The sequence below is a fragment of the Panthera leo genome, chromosome D1 (genome assembly GCF_018350215.1).
Source record: "Panthera leo isolate Ple1 chromosome D1, P.leo_Ple1_pat1.1, whole genome shotgun sequence".
NCBI classification, from domain to species: Eukaryota; Metazoa; Chordata; class Mammalia; order Carnivora; family Felidae; genus Panthera; species Panthera leo.
Genome location: NC_056688.1, coordinates 109,552,071 through 109,569,546, shown reverse-complemented (window position 1 = coordinate 109,569,546; position 17,476 = coordinate 109,552,071). Strand labels below are relative to the sequence as shown.

Here is a 17,476-nt window from a genome sequence, read left to right as displayed (position 1 = left end):
TCAATCACATTTTGTGGACACAAATGGGAGTCCCAGGAAGGTTAAATAGCTTATCCAGGACCCCAGAGCTAGTAAGAGGCAGAGGAGGGTCCACACCCAAGCTGTCAGTGGAGTTGCTTTGCTTCCAGCCACACTGCTTTACTTCCTAAACTCAGGGCCAGCCTGCCACTTCAATAGTTCAGGACTGGATGTGAACAGGCACCAGTTTCCGGGAGATGGGCAAAAAACCCTTGGATGTGGGAGCCTTTGGGGGAGGATATTAGTGGGAGGTCAGCACTGGATTGAGAGTCTCAAGATCTAATCCCGCCCATTCCCATAAGCAAGCTCTCAGGAGAATCGGTCACCTGCAGGGGGTTTGGCAACCCTGCATGTATCACTGCATTGCTGCCCACCCCCAACCTCCACAGGGGAGGTGACGATGGTGAGGTGAAATGGGGGTGCTGCGTAGTTCTGAGCAGTAGCATGAGGAAGGGGAGGAGCAGAGCTCGGATCTCCCAACCTTCAGGGGACCAGGCAGGTAGTATGTCCCCAGCACTCTGCCAACCCAGTGCTCCTCAGGTACCACAACCTAATTTGGGGGGCAGCTTTGGGCTTCTGCCTCCCCAACAGCTGCTACACAGGCTGGGAGGACAGGAAGGCTCTCCACAGCAAGGCAGGTGTGTGACTATCAAGATGACTTTTTAGATCCAGATGAATGTCGACTAGTCACAGCCAAACTGGGGGTGCCTGGGGAGTGACTGTACATCCATTTCCTTTCAACCACCAGCCTCAGGGAACAAGACTTGGGACAGCCTCCTTGAGTTTAGAGTGGGACCTGAAAGTATATCCTTTCAAAAATTAAAAAATCCCAGGGGCAGGGGAATGAAAATATGAGAACCATTCTAAAAAGAAGATGATGGGCAGGTACAACACTAGAAGAGTCTAAGAAGCTTGACTTCCGTTGTTGTTTGGCAGGGTCCTTGCTGTTCTCAGGGCTGCAGCCTTTGTTCTGAGTTCCTCTAGGGACGAGACAAGCAGCATGGTGGCAGAGACCCAAGGCAGAGAGAGCCAGGAAAGCCTCTACTACCCAGGTGACCATGAGCTGGTTCCTCTACCATTTTGGACCTGTTATTTTCTCCTGTGTAATGTGAGGCTGGTAGACTTTGGGGAGGTCCTGGTAGAGGCCCCACAGTCGACCCTCTGCTCTCTCAGAGGATACAGGTTGGAGACTCCATCACTGAGGTCATGGCCCTAGGTTCCATCCCCTGACCCTAGTAGCCAAGGCACAGGCCCCAGGATGAGCTGAGTTCACACCTGGTACCTGCAGTCCCAGAACCCCACGTGCTACAACTTGGGGCATGGCTAAGAAAGGACGAAGGCAGCCAGAGGGGTCGACCCCATCCTGTCCTTCACTTCAGGGAACTGTGCCTCCCAGGCTGACCCGCCCAGTGGTCAGTGTCCAAGGTAGCCAAGACAGGTGGTGGGCACCTTCACAAGACCCCAAACAGATTGATTCTCAAAGGTCCAAGGCCATGTTACCCAAGTTAAATCTCTTTAGTATCTCAATACAAAGTCCTGATGCAAAAAGACAATGAGAAAACCCTGGGAAGTTGGGGGGAGGGATTTTGTAAATTCCACCCCCGAGCAGCTTTTCAGAGGCAGAGGGGGGCAGAGGAGCTCAGAAAAGCAGCAGTCCAAAGTGAGGAAGGGAGTGTACGGCTCCTGGGACCTGCCCCTTGTCCCCTCACTCCCAGCTGCTCCTCAACCCCCTTTGGAGAGGGGTTGCACCCTTTGGATATCTGCTCCTTTCTCTTGGTCCCTGGGATTCAACTAGCTCTGGCTTCAATCCCCTACAAAAATTCCTGAGATCTCGGGGACCCCAGCCAGCTCCTCCCCTGCAGTACCCCTTGACAGGGAAGGGCTGGGGAGCCCGTGAGAGTTCGTAGGAGCATGTACGGGAGCATGGGTCAGGAGCACAAGGGAGCCTCTGAGTCTCCTGCCCGTTCCAAAAGCACACAAAGGGGAAGGCTGCCGTAGAGCTTGGGGTCCGTGAGGGGCTGGAGCAGAAGCAGGAAGAGTCCTACACCCAGGGCATAGCCTGCCAGCAGGGGCCGCCTCTGCGGATGTTCCAGGGCTGCGCAAACGGCAGGAAAGCCCATGTAATTGCAGAAGGAGTGGCAAAGAACCGGCCCAATCAGGTGTCCTAGGGAGGGGAGACAGAGTAGCTCATGGAGCAGCCCACCGCCTCCCAGGGCCAATCACCCACATCCCTGAAATAGGAAGTCAATGACCGCCCACACACACCACATGGCCTCTGCTCCCTTCCACCTCTCAGACTTCACCAGACTGAGAGCCCTGGCTCTGCCTGTTTCAAACACCACAGTAGAAGAAACCTGTCACTCCTACAACAAACACAGCATTCCCGTATTCCCACCCACTCCTGTGGGCCCGAGTCCCCAGGGACCCGTGAGAGACTGAGGACCAACCTGTGCGGATGAAGAGGAAAGCAGTGTAGGCGCCGAAGACAGCTGTGTAGGAGAACTGGAACGCTGGAGACGGGGAGGCCTCGAGTGACCACACCTGCATGCTCTTCCAGTCCCAGCACTGCACACCCATCAGCCAGAAACCTCCCCTTCCCCCTGAGGGCAGTGGCTGCCTGCCCCAGCACCTATGGCTGTCCTCTACACCCCAACTCCCATGGCCAGGGGCCCTTCCAATACTACATCCCTCTGTTCCCAATTCTTCCTCCAGAATGGCTATGAGGGACACCCCTACACACCCTAACCCAGGACTGCCCCAGGCAAGCTTTCTAAGACTCACCTGCAGACAAGAAGATGCTCCCCACACTGCTCTGGCGGAATCGAAGCTGCTCAAAAATGTGGTGAAAATGGGCTGGAAGGAAGGCGAGAACCAGGTCACGTTCCTCTATGCCTGCCTTGTATGCCACACCCTTGCCCCAAATCCCATTTTTGGCTCTCATGCTGGGAACATCTCAACAGAACCAGGTTAGGCAAACTTACCAACTCCAAAGAAGAGTGGGCAGGTGAACACGGCAGGGCCCAGGCCCGTGCATGGTGCTAACATGGGCAGCATACAGGCCCGGAACACCAGTTCTTCTGTCAGGGGCGCAATCACTTGGTTCCGCAACCAACGCATATCCGTGAGGCAGCGGGCCCAGGAGCGAGGAGCTAAGGAAGGGATTCAGGACCAGTAATCAGTGACAGGGTATGGAACAAAGAACTCCTAGAGGCCCCAGGGGACTCTTCTCCCACAGCCTTTTCCTTGACAAACTCAGACATCAATACTCCTGAGGAGACATTTAAGAGTCAAGCTTTGTTATCACACGCAGTATAAAACAACGTCTCGAGAACTGGAAGAAAAGACATGAATAGCTGAAGCAAAGTATTTCGGTAGTAAATTCTGGAAACATCAAAACCAGAACCCAAGACCAGCTCTGGTTTGAGGAAGCCAAAGATTAGGGGAGGAAGGAAGAACGCATTTTAGTCCACACAAAGTACTGCTGGGGGTTCCTAGGAGCCTCCTTGGATTTCAGAAACCAACTCTTACAGGTCATCTGTTACATGTTCCCATTTTACTGATCTGGAAACCAATAACATCTCCTACATCTCATGTCCAGGACTCACTATGAGGCCACTTATTCCCTTTCCCCACTGTGCTGGGCCGCCTGCTTTTTCTCTCAGCCCTTAGGACTCACCTAAGACAACCTTCAAACCATCTGCCAGGTCACATGGACAATCCATAGAGAGCTGCATCAGTGGGCCCAGGAAAAGGATCTGGGGACAAAAAAGCAATCACAGAAATGGTTTAAGCCACAGTCCCACTACCCTAACCCAGAAGAGAACTCGTAAGACTTAAAGCTTTCTATTCTTAGCCAGGATGTCCCACTCAGGCATACCCAAGGGCCATCTCAAAATTTCTGTCGCCCATCAGTCAAAAGATGGATACACACACACACAGAAAGGAACGTCATGCTAACAAATGGAAAAATAAAACAAGTACTCACCATGGTCAGCAGCAGGGGTAGCAGTGCTGCTGGGAAAATACCCTCCAGCCTGAAGCCCATCAGGGTGAGCAGGGATGTGCCTGGCTGAGCCACAGGAAAGGAGGCATCAGTCTTGCTCTCTTCTCTCAGACCCCTGAGATCCTCCCCCTCTTGCCCTCTGCCCCGCCTCCTTCGCACCTGGATGCCTGTGAGTTCTCTCCAGAGTAGCACGCACAGAGGCGAGAGGCTGGACACCACCAATACACTGGTGAAACGCCGCTTGATGACTGCAGGGTGGTCCCTACGGAGAGGGCAGTAAGTTCAAGGGCCCACAGCCTCCTCTGGACAGCGCGGCCCCGCCCCCGGATCGCCCAAGCCCCGCCCACAGCCCCGCCTCGCGGAGGCGCGGGTTCCGGCCGCGCGCGCAGCCCCCGCACCTGGGCAGCTCGCTCTTCCAGACGTAGAGGCTGCCCACGTAGGAGCAGGCGAGGCTAAGACAGGAGAACACAGACACCCAGCAGCACAGCCCAGGGCCCGGGCCGCCCAGAGCTGCTGACTCGGGCTGCCGCTCCGGCCGCGACACCGACAGCAGGCGCAGCCCATCCCCGCCCAGCGCCGCCATCGCGCCCGGAGCCGCGGCGCGCACCAGTGACGCGATCCCGCCGCCGCTCGACCCGCGCCTGCCGCAAGTGCAAGTGATGTCATCCGGCAGCGCGGGAGCCCCGCCCCTGACCCCGCCCCCGACACTGAAGCAGAAGCTGCGCGCGCGGAGCAGGTTTATTGAACAACAGACAGCACGCTGCCCCGGCAGCTACCGGGCGGGCGTGGGCGCATGGGGAGATCACCCTAGCTTAGGGCTCAGGGCCGGGATCCAGCCACTCGGATAGATTGGAGACCTCCTGCAGCCATAGCGAGTCCTGCGGGAGGAAAAGAAGCTCGGGGTGAGGACCCATCGGCAGCGGCCGTCTCCGCCTTCCCTCTGCTCCATCACCTGCGCGGCCCTCGCCCGGTTACCTCCAGGCCGCCCCCACGGCTCGCCCTGCTTCCGCTAGGGGTCGGGAAGGCCCCTGCAGGCGCTGTGCGGCACGCGGCGGCCTCTAGTTGGCTCGGGGCCCTGGCAGAGTGGAAAGCCTGCGTCTCTTCCATGCCCCGCCGGAGGCTGCCCCTCTTGAGCCTCTTGTTTTCCACTTGCTCGCTGGTTCCTAGACGAAAACAAGCCCACTTACCTTACGCCCACGGCCCAGTGCTAGAAAGATCCTTGGGGCTGAAGACACCTGGGAGAAGGGAGGAGCTGGTCCCGGCTCTCTTAGCCCTCCCATCTCAAATTCCTTTCATCAGGTCTGTCTGGATCAAAACTCGGCAGCCCCGGTCCTACAGGGCGAGGCTGCAGATTGGTTTCCATCCTCACTTGGGTCTTGCACCCACTCATTCTTTATCTGCACAGATTCCTCGTGGAGTCTGCACTATCCAGCTCCTCCCTCCCTGCCAAGCTGTGATCCCCCTGCCTGAAAGTCAGCCTCACCCCTCCCTTCGTAGCTCACACTGCGTTGAGCAGTGCCCACTGGCACCCTCCCTACCATTAACTGATGCACTTGTGCAAATTTAAAGGGAGTTTGGATCCATAAATTCTTTCTGAGCAGGTCCTGGGAATGTAGCTCAATGAACTGCTCCCTGGGTAAAACTCACTCATGCTAGAAGGGATTCAGAAGTGTGTACAAAGCCCAGGGATAGAACACGGAAAGAAGTTGTTAACCATTCCTAGAGGTGGAGAAAGGTTTCCCTGAGATGTCTCAGCTGGGTTTTAAAGGATAAAGAGAAATATGCCAGACCAACAAGGAAGAGGAAAGGAATTCCAGGTGGAAAGAGGCAAATACCCAAAGGCATTAATTAGTATCCTCCATAAAATGCAAAAAGGGGGGGGGGGCTCCTAGGAGATGAATCTGAAGGGGTTAGTACGAATCAGAGAAGACTTAAGGACAGGGATTCTTACTGTAGAAAGTGGGCAGGGAAGAATTTTAATAAGCACTGGAGATACATTGTTAATTTGTATCTTAGAAAGATTATTCTGTCAAAGGTGTTGGCTAGAGTCAAATTAGAAGCAAGAAGACTTTAAGAACCCAGGAGAGGGAAGGCAGCAGGGATGGATGGAGGCACCACTTCTGACACTAGGTGTCAGAAGTATATTCATGAGGCCATAACGACAGGTCTTGGCGACAGAATAGGAGGTGTGGTACATGATAATGAGTGGCATCTTAAGTGAATCTCACTTCAGATGTGAAAAACTGGGTAAGGAGTGGTGCTGTTAATCATGGTAGAGGTAACAATGGGACCTCCACATGGACCTGCCTAGTGAGCAGATAAATCTCCCATCTGGCACTCCAGAGAGGCCTGGGCTGGTCATGCCAACTGGGGAGTCTTGAGCCCAGATGTAAGGTTCAATGCCTGGGATGGAAGAGAGCAGCGAGGGAAGAAGTGCTATACAAGCACAGTTTAGGGGTGGCCAAAGGAAGGTAAAGAGAACACTCAGAGGGAAGAATGATGTAAGTCGCAGTTTTACAGTGCTGAGTTTTGTAAATAGTTCGTGTACGGTAAAGATAAATTGTACAATTTGGTAAATACAAAGCCTTCCCAAACAAGAGAGGCCACAGAAGAAGCAAGTGCCCTGGAGATTGGGAAGGAGAAAGGGAGAGCCAGATTGAGAACCCTGGCTGAGATGTGATGGAGAGGAATAAATGGAAGAAGTTCAAGATCATGGGAGATTTTCTTTTTAAGTAATAAGAGATTGCCCTGCTGAGAGGAAAAGACCTCAGAAGGGAAACTGAAGGTGCAGAAGTGATGGCTGATGCAAGCAGATCCTGAGAAAGCAACAGGGCTAATGCCACCCCTGAGCCTAGCAGGGATGGATCCCCATGCTGATACAGTTTGGGCACTAAGTGTGAAGTAGGAGGCTAAGACAGGAGTCAGAGACTGGGTAGATTATTGAAAGAATGGAGTAGCTGCTGATGAGGCCAGAAAGATAACACAAAGGACCGATAGCTGGAGGCCACCAGTAAATGGACCATGGATGTATGGTGGCATCATCCAACTTTCAGTGATTTTCTTTAGCAGAACTGCCCATGTGGGTGGGACACAGGATTGATGGTGACTGGAGCTGCAACTTTGTAAAGCTGAGCAGCTCAAGCAGTCTTCTGGGGAGGCGAGGGGGGGTGGTTCATCAGATAATAAATGCCTAGATTTTAAGGCTTCTATTGCAGTGGAGAAAGCATAGGCTGAAATTCAGATTATTTTCCTGGAGAGCACTCTACCCAGCCTGAGTCTGGGTTGTCTCTTGTGAAAGGGGACTACTGCTGCCCATACCAAAGGGTCACTGTCAGAGGGGTCACTGGAAAAGCCTAGCATCCCCCTGGGTCCACAGAAGGTGCTGGATAGAACGTTAATTTCTCCCTTCTAAGGGAAGTACTTATTCTTTTACTCTTCACTACATAAATACTGACTTGAATGTGGTATACTTTCATTCTTTTAAATCTCCAAATCTTAATGTATAAAAATAGATTCTTTGCTTTATTATGACAGCCTTCACTGCAGGGTTCTTTCAGTAGCCAACAGCCCCCACAACATTTGAAACATGGTTCAACAGACAGAATGATTCAGGAATACCTCTCAGGCCTAAGTTTGGACATCATGCAGTATGTTGTAGTTGTGACCCTGGAAAGAGGAATTTTACCAACAAAGTATAGGTGCTGAAGTCAGTCCCCAAATTCCCACAAGCCCAGGCTCTGTTTTGTTTGATGGTGCATCCCTGCTAGTCTTGGCTCTGGAGCCAGACTGCCTGGGTTTGAATTCTGGTTCTGCCATTTACTAGCTGTGTGACCTTGGGTGAGTCTACTGACATCTCTGTAAATGTCTCAGTTTACCTGTAAAATGAGAATAGTAACACTACATCATAAGATTGTTTTCAGAATTAAGAGCAGGTGCCTGGCACCTGCACTATCAGTTTCAGGCACCTGTGGCTAAGTTATTTCCGGCCATACACACATCTCTCTGCCACTGCTGGCTCTGAAGGCTGTGTAAGTGTTGGAGGGAGAGGGGGAAAAGACCAGTACAATCACCACCATATCACACACAATATATACATACATATATAACATACATCAAGATTGAGATGGTATTCTGTACCCAGGAGTAGCTTCCAGAGCCCCAGAGTAGTAACCAAAACCAGGGAGCACAGCAGTAATGAGAAAAGATGTGAAGGAACCAACTAGATTCAGGGCCCTGCCCCTTCATGTGCAGCTATCTTTAACTGTACAACGTTACTAGGAATTTCTAGTTCTATCATACCAACTTTGGGGAGGGAATGCCCCCCTGCTGCTCCAGAACACCCATAGTGGTGGTAGAAGCCGGCCAAATCCCATGATTTTGCTATGGTGTGGAAGGTGTAGTTTGAAAGCTTGAAGCCAATGTACCTTACTTCTGAGCTTTGCTCCTAGGCTCACCTGAGAAGCTGATCCCTTACCTGTAAGGAGTTCTGGACTGCTGTTCTCATGTGCATCTTCTGTGCTCTGCTCTGCATTTTTCTCTGGGAGCAGCTGCTTTAAAAATTAGAAGTCCTAAGTGAGTTTTGCAGGAACATGAACAAGCTCCAGTGAGACAAGTGTGCCTGGTGGCTTTGTTGGTCTCACAGGGCTACCCTCTCTTACCTGGAATTCCCTCTTCCTCCTTGCTCATGCGAGTCTCGCCTACCCAACCCCAATCATCAGGGCTTCCTTGTGTTAGAGCCTTTGCAGCTCATTCCAGGTACTCCAGGCATTTCCCACCTCTACCCATTTCTACCTGGCCTCTGGGTACCCATTACCCACCTTTTCCCATTTCTACCTGACCTCTGGTAACTTGCTTACCATCTGCCCCACTCCTTGGGCTCTGAAGATGCACTGCCTGCCCTTATTTAACATTTTTATGTGTGTCCCATTTTCCACATTTTAAATTCCTTGAAAGGTAAGGTTCGCTGTGACTGCATCATTTTATAGCTAGCACAGTGTCTTGCATAGAGGTAAGTGATCTACATATAACTGACTGAAGTCAAACCTGGGAAGCCTGGCACATTTCGTCGTCCTCTGTAGCCTTTCAAAGTCCTGCCACACTTGGTTCAATTTGGATAGAGAAACAAAAGTTTCTCTAAGCTTACTAAGATCAGAACCCAATCCTAGCTTCTTGTTTTTCAAAAATACAAGTATTTAAAAACAGACACAGTCTTCATCAAAATTAAAAACTTTTGTGCTTCAAAGAACACAATAAAGTGAAAAATCAACCCACAAGAATGGGAGAAAATATTTGCAAATCATATCTGGTAAGGGAGTTGTATCCAGAATAAAGAACTCTTGTAATTCAATAACAAACAACCTAATTAAAAGTGGGTTTGATAGAGTTGGAGACCTTTCTCCAAAGAAGAGATACAAATGGCCAATACACCAATGAAAAGATGCTCAACATCATTATTCATTAGGGAAATGCAAATCAAAGCCACTATGAGATACTACTTTATACCCACTAGGATGGTAGTAGTAATAGTAATAAAATAACAACAATAATAATAGACAATATCAATAGTTGGTGACAATGTAGAAAATTGGAACCACTACACATTACTGTTGGGTAAGTAAAATGGCCAGTTTGGAAAATAGTTTGAAAGTTACTAAAAATGTTAAACATAGAGTTACCATATGACCCAGCAATTCTACTACTAGATATATAACCAAGAGATTTACAAACATGTCCATCCAAAAATGTTCACAGCATTATTTATAATCGCCCAAAAGTGCAAATAACATAAAGGTTCATCAACTGATGAATGGGTAGAAAAAATATGGCACATCCATACAAAAGGATATTTACTCAACCATAAAAAGGAATGAAGTACCATCACATGTTACAACATGAATCTTGAAAATATTATGCTTAGTGGAAGAAGCCAGACTACCTATTTTGGTTCCGTTTACGTGAACCAGTATAGGAAAATCCATGGAGACAAAGTAGACTGGTGGTTGCCAGGAGATGGAAGGTGGGGGAATTGGGACTGACTACAAATAGGTACAGGGTTTTTTTCTGGCATGATGGAAATATTGTGGAATTTAGTGGTAATTGTTGCACAGCACAGTGATTATATTTAAAGCCACTAAATTGTACAACTTAAAATGGTAAATTTTATGGTGAGTTATAACTCAATAAAAAATACTGTCATGTATTGTTCATTAAATAAAACTTCAACTTCTAAGTACATTCCAAGGAACACAGAATGGTAAAGATGGCCCTAACGGTGTGAAAAAAGAAACCGTACGAAGAAAATTTCCATTTTTTTCTTCGAGAGAAAGCTTTTTTTTTTTTTTTTAATTTTTTTTTTCAACGTTTTTTATTTATTTTTGGGACAGAGAGAGACAGAGCATGAACGGGGGAGGGGCAGAGAGAGAGGGAGACACAGAATCGGAAACAGGCTCCAGGCTCTGAACTGTCAGCACAGAGCCCGATGCTGGGCTCAAACCCACAAACCATGAGATCATGACCTGAGCCAAAGTTGGATGCTTAACCAACTGACCCACCCACATGCCCCAAGAGAAATCTTATTTTCTTACTTCATTCTTCCCTGAAAAATCTCATGTAATAGGCAAAACTTTCTCTTATTCTGAAACTAATATCACCAAGGAAATTCACATTCAGATATAAAGCTCTCAGACCTAGGGGAATCTTGTATACCCTTCATTCATCATCAGATTCCCCCAAATGAGACAGCTCTATCTTCAGGATACACCTCCCTGGATTTAACACTGTGAGACATTTAATTCCCCTCCCTGCCTCGGGAAACAGTACCTTTCCTGAGAAAATTACCTCCTTGTCACTGCTCTTATTATGGGTTTATGTTTTCAGTCACTACAGACATCTGTGACACTAGCCCTGGAGAACTACCTTGTCTATCCTTTATGGCCCACTGTCCTATGTTCCAACACCCAAGCTATAAATCTCCACTCCTGGCATGGCCTTTTCTTAAATATTTTCTATAAAACTCTAAATACATATTCTCTCATTTCTTCTACTTCTCCATAAACTATATAACAGCCATAGATGGTTTTATTCTATATTATTCAAGAGGTCAGCTATTCTACTTTATCAGTTTAAAAATGGAAACTGGGGAGGTGCCTGGGTGGCTCAGTCAGTTGAACAACTGACTCTTGGTTTCAGCTCAAGTCATGATCTCATGGTTCATGGATTTGAGCCTCACGTCAGGCTCTGAGCTGACAGCACGGAGCCTGCTTGGGATTCTCTATCTCTTCCCCAACCACCCCCCCGCTTCAAATATAAATAAATAAACATTTAAAGAAATAAAAATAGAAACTGAGGGACTGGTCCAGAGGTAAAAGAATTTGACCCTTGTAATTTTTAGCTGAAGCCACTGGGTGCCACTCTTGTGCCACTATCAAGTTATTTATCACCAAGGGGATGTTATAAGAAGGAAACAGTAATGGTCTTAAGTGCAGAAGCACAAGTTTTATTCATGAGTGCCTCTGATCACTCATCTTCCCTGGGTTATATGGTATGGAACATTCCTATACCAGTCCTATATGGTAACAATGTTACTAGGCTTTGGAACCAGGAGACCTCAGTACAAAGCCTAGCCTTGCCACTTATTAACTATGTGATTCTGGGCAAATAAGGAAAGTTCTCTAACTAGTTTCTTCATTTATAAAATGGGAAAACTACAACATATTTTGTAGGATCTTTGTGGTATTAAAGTGGAAGTCTTGGCACAGATTAAGGATCCAATAAATGTTCCTTTCTTCTAAGACCTAGGACTACTAAGACCTTGAGTTCACTAGCCATCTGCCAAATTAATTGGACTATGAATGGCCCAGAGGCTATAAGCCATCACTATAACAACAGAAGGGGGCAAAAGAGGTCAGATCATTTCCTTTTGAGAGATCACTGGGATATCAGAGAGGCCCAAGCAAAATGTCTTCACAGGCTGAAACACTTCTAGATCCTATCCATACATCCTAAGTCCTATGATAATGATGTATGCCTTACCCTGAAATCTAGGGTAAATTTCCTTATCCCTGGAAATCTGAAGATGTGGATGGCTGTAATGAGCGGAACAATGGCTCCCAAAAAAGTATGTCCAAGTCTTGAGCCCCAGAATGTGACCTTATTTGGAAAAAAAGTCTTTTCAAATGTAATTAAGGATTTCAAGATAAGATCATCATGGATTTAAAGTGGGCCCTAATTCTTTTTTTTTTTTAATGTTTATTTATTTTTGAGACAGAGAGAGACAGAGCATGAACAGGGGAGGGTCAGAGAGAGGGAGACACAGAATCCGAAACCGGCTCCAGGCTCTGAGCTGTCAGCACAGAGCCCGACGCGGGGCTCGAACTCACGGACCGCGAGATCATGAGCTGAGCCGAAGTCGGCCGCTTAACCGACTGAGCCACCCAGGCGCCCCAAGTGGGCCCTAATTCTAATGACAGGTGTCCTTATCAGAGAGACAGGGAAATTTGAGAGACATAACAGAAAGGCCATGTGAAGATGGAGGCTGAGACTGGAGTAATGTGTCTATAAACCAACGAACATCTGGAGCCACCAGAAACTGGAAGGGGAAAGGAAGGAATCTTTCTTAAAGCCTTTGGAGGGAGCACAGCACTGCTAAAATCTTGATTTCAGACTTCTGGACTCCAGAACCGTGATAATACAATTTCTGTTGTTTTTAAGTCATGAAGTTTGTGGAAATTTGTTTGCTCAAGTTGTGGGTAACAGCATTCCAAGTTGGAGGGACATCAGCAAGAGTATTTGCAGTGAACCAGCTGAAAGGAACAGCAAATGCATTCAAGGAATGAGCTTCCTAGAAGGTACATAAAGCAATGAAAAAAGATGTGATGAAGGGAGCATTTACAGGGACTTCACTCCCATCCTCTAGCCTTTCTCGCTACAAAGCAGAAGAGGATAAGCAAATCTATGAGATGCTGTGATCCTTGGGTGTCTGGGCACCTAAACTTCCCCATCCAATCAGGCAAACTAAAGTAGGAGAGGGAGAAAAGTAGTAGAAGTACAAAAGGATCTATTACTCTCTCAGAAATGTGTAATTTTTTTATAGCAACTGTATTGGAATATAACATTTACTTAAATAAGCTGCATATATATAATATGTACAATTAGATAAGTTTTGGCATATATATGTATTTGTGAAACCATCACCCCAATCAAGATAATGAACATATCCGTCCCCCTCAAAAGTTTCCTCTGAACTTCATAACCATTCCCTGAAACTCGTACATCTCCTATCTTCAAGCAATCATTGATCTGTAACTAAGGATTAGCTGGCATTTTGAAAAATTTCATGTAAGTGCAATCAAACAGTATGTACTCTTGTTTTTCAGGGCTTTTTCCCCCTTGGACACTACCACAACTGATCCAGTATTTTGAGGTTTCTCATTCAGCAGGGCTATTTAGAGATTCATCCACACTACTGTGTATTATCAACAGTTCATTCCTTTTATTGCCAAGTAGTATTCCATCGAATGGACACACCACAGTTTGTTTATCAATTTCCCTACTGACACTGGGTTGTTTCCAGTTTTGGGTTATTACAAATATGGCAGAAGTGCCATGAACATTAGTGTATAAATTTTTGTGTAGACATATGCTTTCATTTCTCTTGGATAAATACTTAGGAGTAGAATGGTTGGATCATATGATGTACATATTTAACCTTTTAAGCACTGCCAAACTATTCTCCAGAGTGGATGTACCACTTTAAAAAAATTTTTTTAACGTTTTTGTTATTGAGAGACAGAGACGGAGCGTGAGCAAGGGAGGGGCAGAGAGAGAGGGAGACACAGAATCCGAGGCAGGCTTCAGGCTCTGAGCTATTAGCACAGAGCCCAACGCGGGGCTCGAACTCACAAACCGTGAGATCATGACCTGAGCCGAAGTCGGTCGCTCAACCGACTGAGCCACTCAGGCGCCCCAGTACCACTTTTTATTCCTACAAATAGGGTGTAAGAGTTCCAGTTCTTCCACATCCTTGCCAATACCTGGTATGGTCAGTCTTTATTCCAAGCAGGTGTGAAATGGTGTCTCATTGTGGTTCTGACTTGCATTTCCCTAATGACCAATAATTTTAAGCATCTTTCTCAGGTGTTTATTTGCTGTTTGTGTATCTTCTTTTGTGAAATGTATGTTCACATATTGTGCCCATTTTAAAAACTGGGTTGTTTTCTTATTCTTGAGTTTTGACAGTTTTAAAATAGTCTCAATAGTCTCAAGGTTTTCAACTGAAAATTAAATCTCTTTAATAGAGAACTACCAGGTATATAGTGCTATTTCTTCTTGAGTGAACTTTGGTAATTTCTTTCAAGGAATTTGTCCATTTAATCTAAGTTGTCAAATTTATTGAAGTAAACTTTGTTCATAATAGTCCCTGATAATCCTTTTAATATCTGATGTTACCTCTCTAATTTCTGGTAGTAGAAATTTGTCTTCTCTCCTATATCTTGATTAGTCTGGCTAAATGTTTATCAATTTTATTAATCTTCTCAATGAACCACCTTTAAATATCATTGATTTTTGTTTTTTTTTTTCTATTATACTGACTTCCACTTTGACTTTATTATCTAATTTCTTTTGTTTAATTTGCTCTTATTCTAGTCTAAGCTGAGATCATTGATTTAAGACTTTTTTCTTTTCTAACATAGGTATTTTTCCAAGTACTGCTTTAGTGATGTCTCAGGTTTGATAATTTGCATTTCCATTTAAGTTAAAATACTTTTCCAATTTCCCTTTTGATTTTGTGTTTGACCCATGGGTTATTTATATGTGATGTGTCATTTAATTTCCAAATCTTTGGAGTTTTCTAGATATCTTTTTTTTAAGGTTTATTTATTTCTGAGCAAGAGAGGGAGGGAGGAGGGGCAGAGAGAGAGAGAGAGAAAGAGAGAAAGAGAGAAAAAGAGAAAGAGAGAGAGAGAGAGAGAGAGAGAGAGAGAGAGAGAGAATCCTAAGCAGGCTCTGCTCAACATGGGGCTCAAACCCATGAACTGTAAGATCATGACCTGAGCCAACATCAAGAGTCAGATGCTTAACCGAGCCACCCAGGTGCCCCTCTAGATATCTGTCATTGATTTTACTTTAATCCTATTGTAATCAAAAGCATACTTTGTATAACTTGAATCCTCTAAGTTTATTGAGATGTATTTAATGGCTCAAAATATGGCCTATCTTGTTAAATGTCCCTTTTGCACTTGAAAAGAATATTCTGCTGTGGTTGGGCAAAGTGTTTTATAAATATCAAGTCAAGTTAATTCATAGTGTTATTTAAGACTTTCATAGACTTACTGATTTTTTGTCTACTTGTTCTATCAATTATTGAGAGAAGTATGTTGAAATATCCAAATAAAATTGTGGATTTGTCTATTTCACCTTACAGTTCTATCAGTTTTGCTTCATTTATTTTAAAGTTCTCTCAAGTTTATCAAGTTTCATGAATGTTTGGGGCTATTATCTTCATTATGTTGTACTCACTGTATTGTATTCATCATTATGAAATGACTCTCTTTATTCCTAGTAATGTTCTTTGCTCTGAAATCTACTTTATAGTCTCTCTTTTTTTTTCTTTTTGAGAGACAGAGACAGAGACCATGTACACGTGCAGGGGAAGGGCAGAGGGGGAGGGACAGAGAATTTTAAGCAGGCTCCATGCTAAGTGCAGAACCCAAAGCAGGGCTTGATCTCACAATGGTGAAATCATTACCTGAACTGAAATCAAGAGGTGGACACTTAACCAACTGAGCCACCCAGGCACCCGTTATAGCCTCTTCAGTGCTTTTTTATTTTTTTAAGATTTTATTTTCAAGTAATCTCTACACCCAACATGGGGCTCAAACTTACAACCCTGAGATCAAGAGTCATATGCTCTATCAACTGAGCTAGCCAGGTGCCCCTCTTCGGTGCTCTCACTAGTGTAAGCACAGTACATTTTTTCCCATACTTTTATACTTTTACTCTATTTCTGTCTTTATATTTAAAGTGGGATTCTTGTAGGCAGTATACAGTTGGCTCTTGCTTTATTAAATCTAACAATCTCTGCCTTTTAATGTAAATAGTTGTAAAGGCCACTTATATTTAATATAATTGATATGGCAGAGTTTAAATATATCATTTTGCTAATTGTCTATTTGTCTCATCTGTACTTTGTTCTTTTTCCTTCTTTTTCCTCTTTTTCTGCCCTCTTTTAGATTAAACATTTTTAAAAATATTAGAGAAGTTTTAAGTTCATAGCAAAACTGGGCAAAAGGTACATAGATTTCTCATATGCCCTCTGCCCCTACATATGTATAGCCTCTCCCATTATCAACATCCCCCATCAGAGCTGTACATTTGTTACAAGTGTTAAACCTACACTGACACATTGTTATCATCAAAGTCCATAGTTTACACTAGGGTTTACTCTTAGTGTTGTACATTCTATGGTTTTGGACAGATGTAAAATGACATGTATCCACCATTACAGAAACATACAGAACAGTTTCCCTGCCCTAAAAATCCTCTGTGCTTTGCATATTAATTCCTCCCTTTTCATCTAACCTCTGGAAACCACTGATCTTTTTACTGTCTCCATAGTTTTGCCTTTTCAAGAACGTCATATACTTGGAATCATAGTTTGCAGCATTTTCATATTGACTTCTTTTATTTAAATATGTATTTAAGCTTCCTCCATGTGTTTTCATGGCTTGATAGCTCATTTTTTCTTAGTACAAAATAATATCCCATTGTCTGGATGTGCCACAATTTATTTATCCATTTACCTGCTTAAGAATATCTTGGTTGCTTCCAAGTTTTGGCAATTAAGACATCCTTGACAGTATTTGGTGTTGTCAATGTTCTGGATTTTGGCCATTCTAATAGGTGTGTAGTAGTATCTCATTGTTTTAATTTGCATTTCCCTGATTATATATGATGTGGAGCATTTTTTCATATGCTTATTTGCCATCTTATGTATTCTTTGGTGAGGTGTCTGTTAAAGTCTTTGGCTGCTTTATTTTTATTGTTGAATTTCAAGAGTTCTTTGCATATTTTGGGGGTTCCTGGGTGGCTCAGTCGGTTAAGCGTCTGACTCTCGATTTCAGCTCAGGTCACGACCTCATGATTCACGAGATTGAGCCCTGCGTCAGTGCTGTCAGCATAGAGCTTGCTTGGGATTCTCTCTCTCCCTCTCTCTCTGCCCTTCCCCCATTTGTTCCCCCTCTCTCCCTCAAAATAAACTTTAAAAAAAAATTCTTTGTATTTTTTGGGTAATAGTCCTTTAACTAGTGTGTCTTTTACAATTATTTTCTCCCAGTCTGTGGCCTGTCTTCTCATTCTCTTGAGGGTTGAATATTTTTTATGACTCCATTGTATCTCCTTTTTTGGATCAATAGCTGTAAATCCTTATATTATTTTGATGGCTCTTTTCATCTTCAA

At 45.2% G+C, this 17,476-nt stretch overlaps 2 protein-coding genes across 10 annotated transcripts in view; both read right to left on the bottom strand.

Moving 5' to 3' along the window:
• Positions 1–1,491: 1,491 nt before the first annotated feature.
• Positions 1,492–4,642, bottom strand: RCE1 (Ras converting CAAX endopeptidase 1). 4 transcript variants are annotated; one of them, XM_042904957.1, is made up of 8 exons: positions 4,420–4,642; positions 4,181–4,283; positions 4,004–4,087; positions 3,695–3,773; positions 3,000–3,167; positions 2,800–2,871; positions 2,466–2,528; positions 1,492–2,182 (listed from the first exon to the last, which is right to left on the bottom strand). In XM_042904957.1, exons 1-8 carry the CDS (start codon positions 4,602–4,604, stop codon positions 1,947–1,949), a joined length of 990 nt encoding a protein of 329 aa, XP_042760891.1. In that variant the 5' UTR covers positions 4,605–4,642; the 3' UTR covers positions 1,492–1,946. The 4 variants fall into 4 exon arrangements, with proteins under 4 accessions (XP_042760891.1, XP_042760892.1, XP_042760893.1 ...); XM_042904958.1 differs by having other exon boundaries at positions 2,466–2,507; XM_042904959.1 differs by lacking the exon at positions 2,466–2,528.
• Positions 4,643–4,741: 99 nt separating this feature from the next.
• Positions 4,742–17,476, bottom strand: part of CD1H11orf80 (chromosome D1 C11orf80 homolog) — a 96,638-nt gene continuing 83,903 nt past the window's right edge. For all 6 annotated transcript variants that reach the window (XM_042905841.1, XM_042905842.1, XM_042905843.1 and 3 more), the window contains 3 exons: positions 8,496–8,571; positions 4,997–5,184; positions 4,742–4,899 (listed from right to left, as the gene is read on the bottom strand). In XM_042905841.1, coding sequence (XP_042761775.1) covers positions 4,834–4,899; positions 4,997–5,184; positions 8,496–8,571 — 330 coding nt within the window. In that variant the 3' untranslated portion in view covers positions 4,742–4,833. The remainder of the gene's footprint in view (positions 4,900–4,996; positions 5,185–8,495; positions 8,572–17,476) is intronic.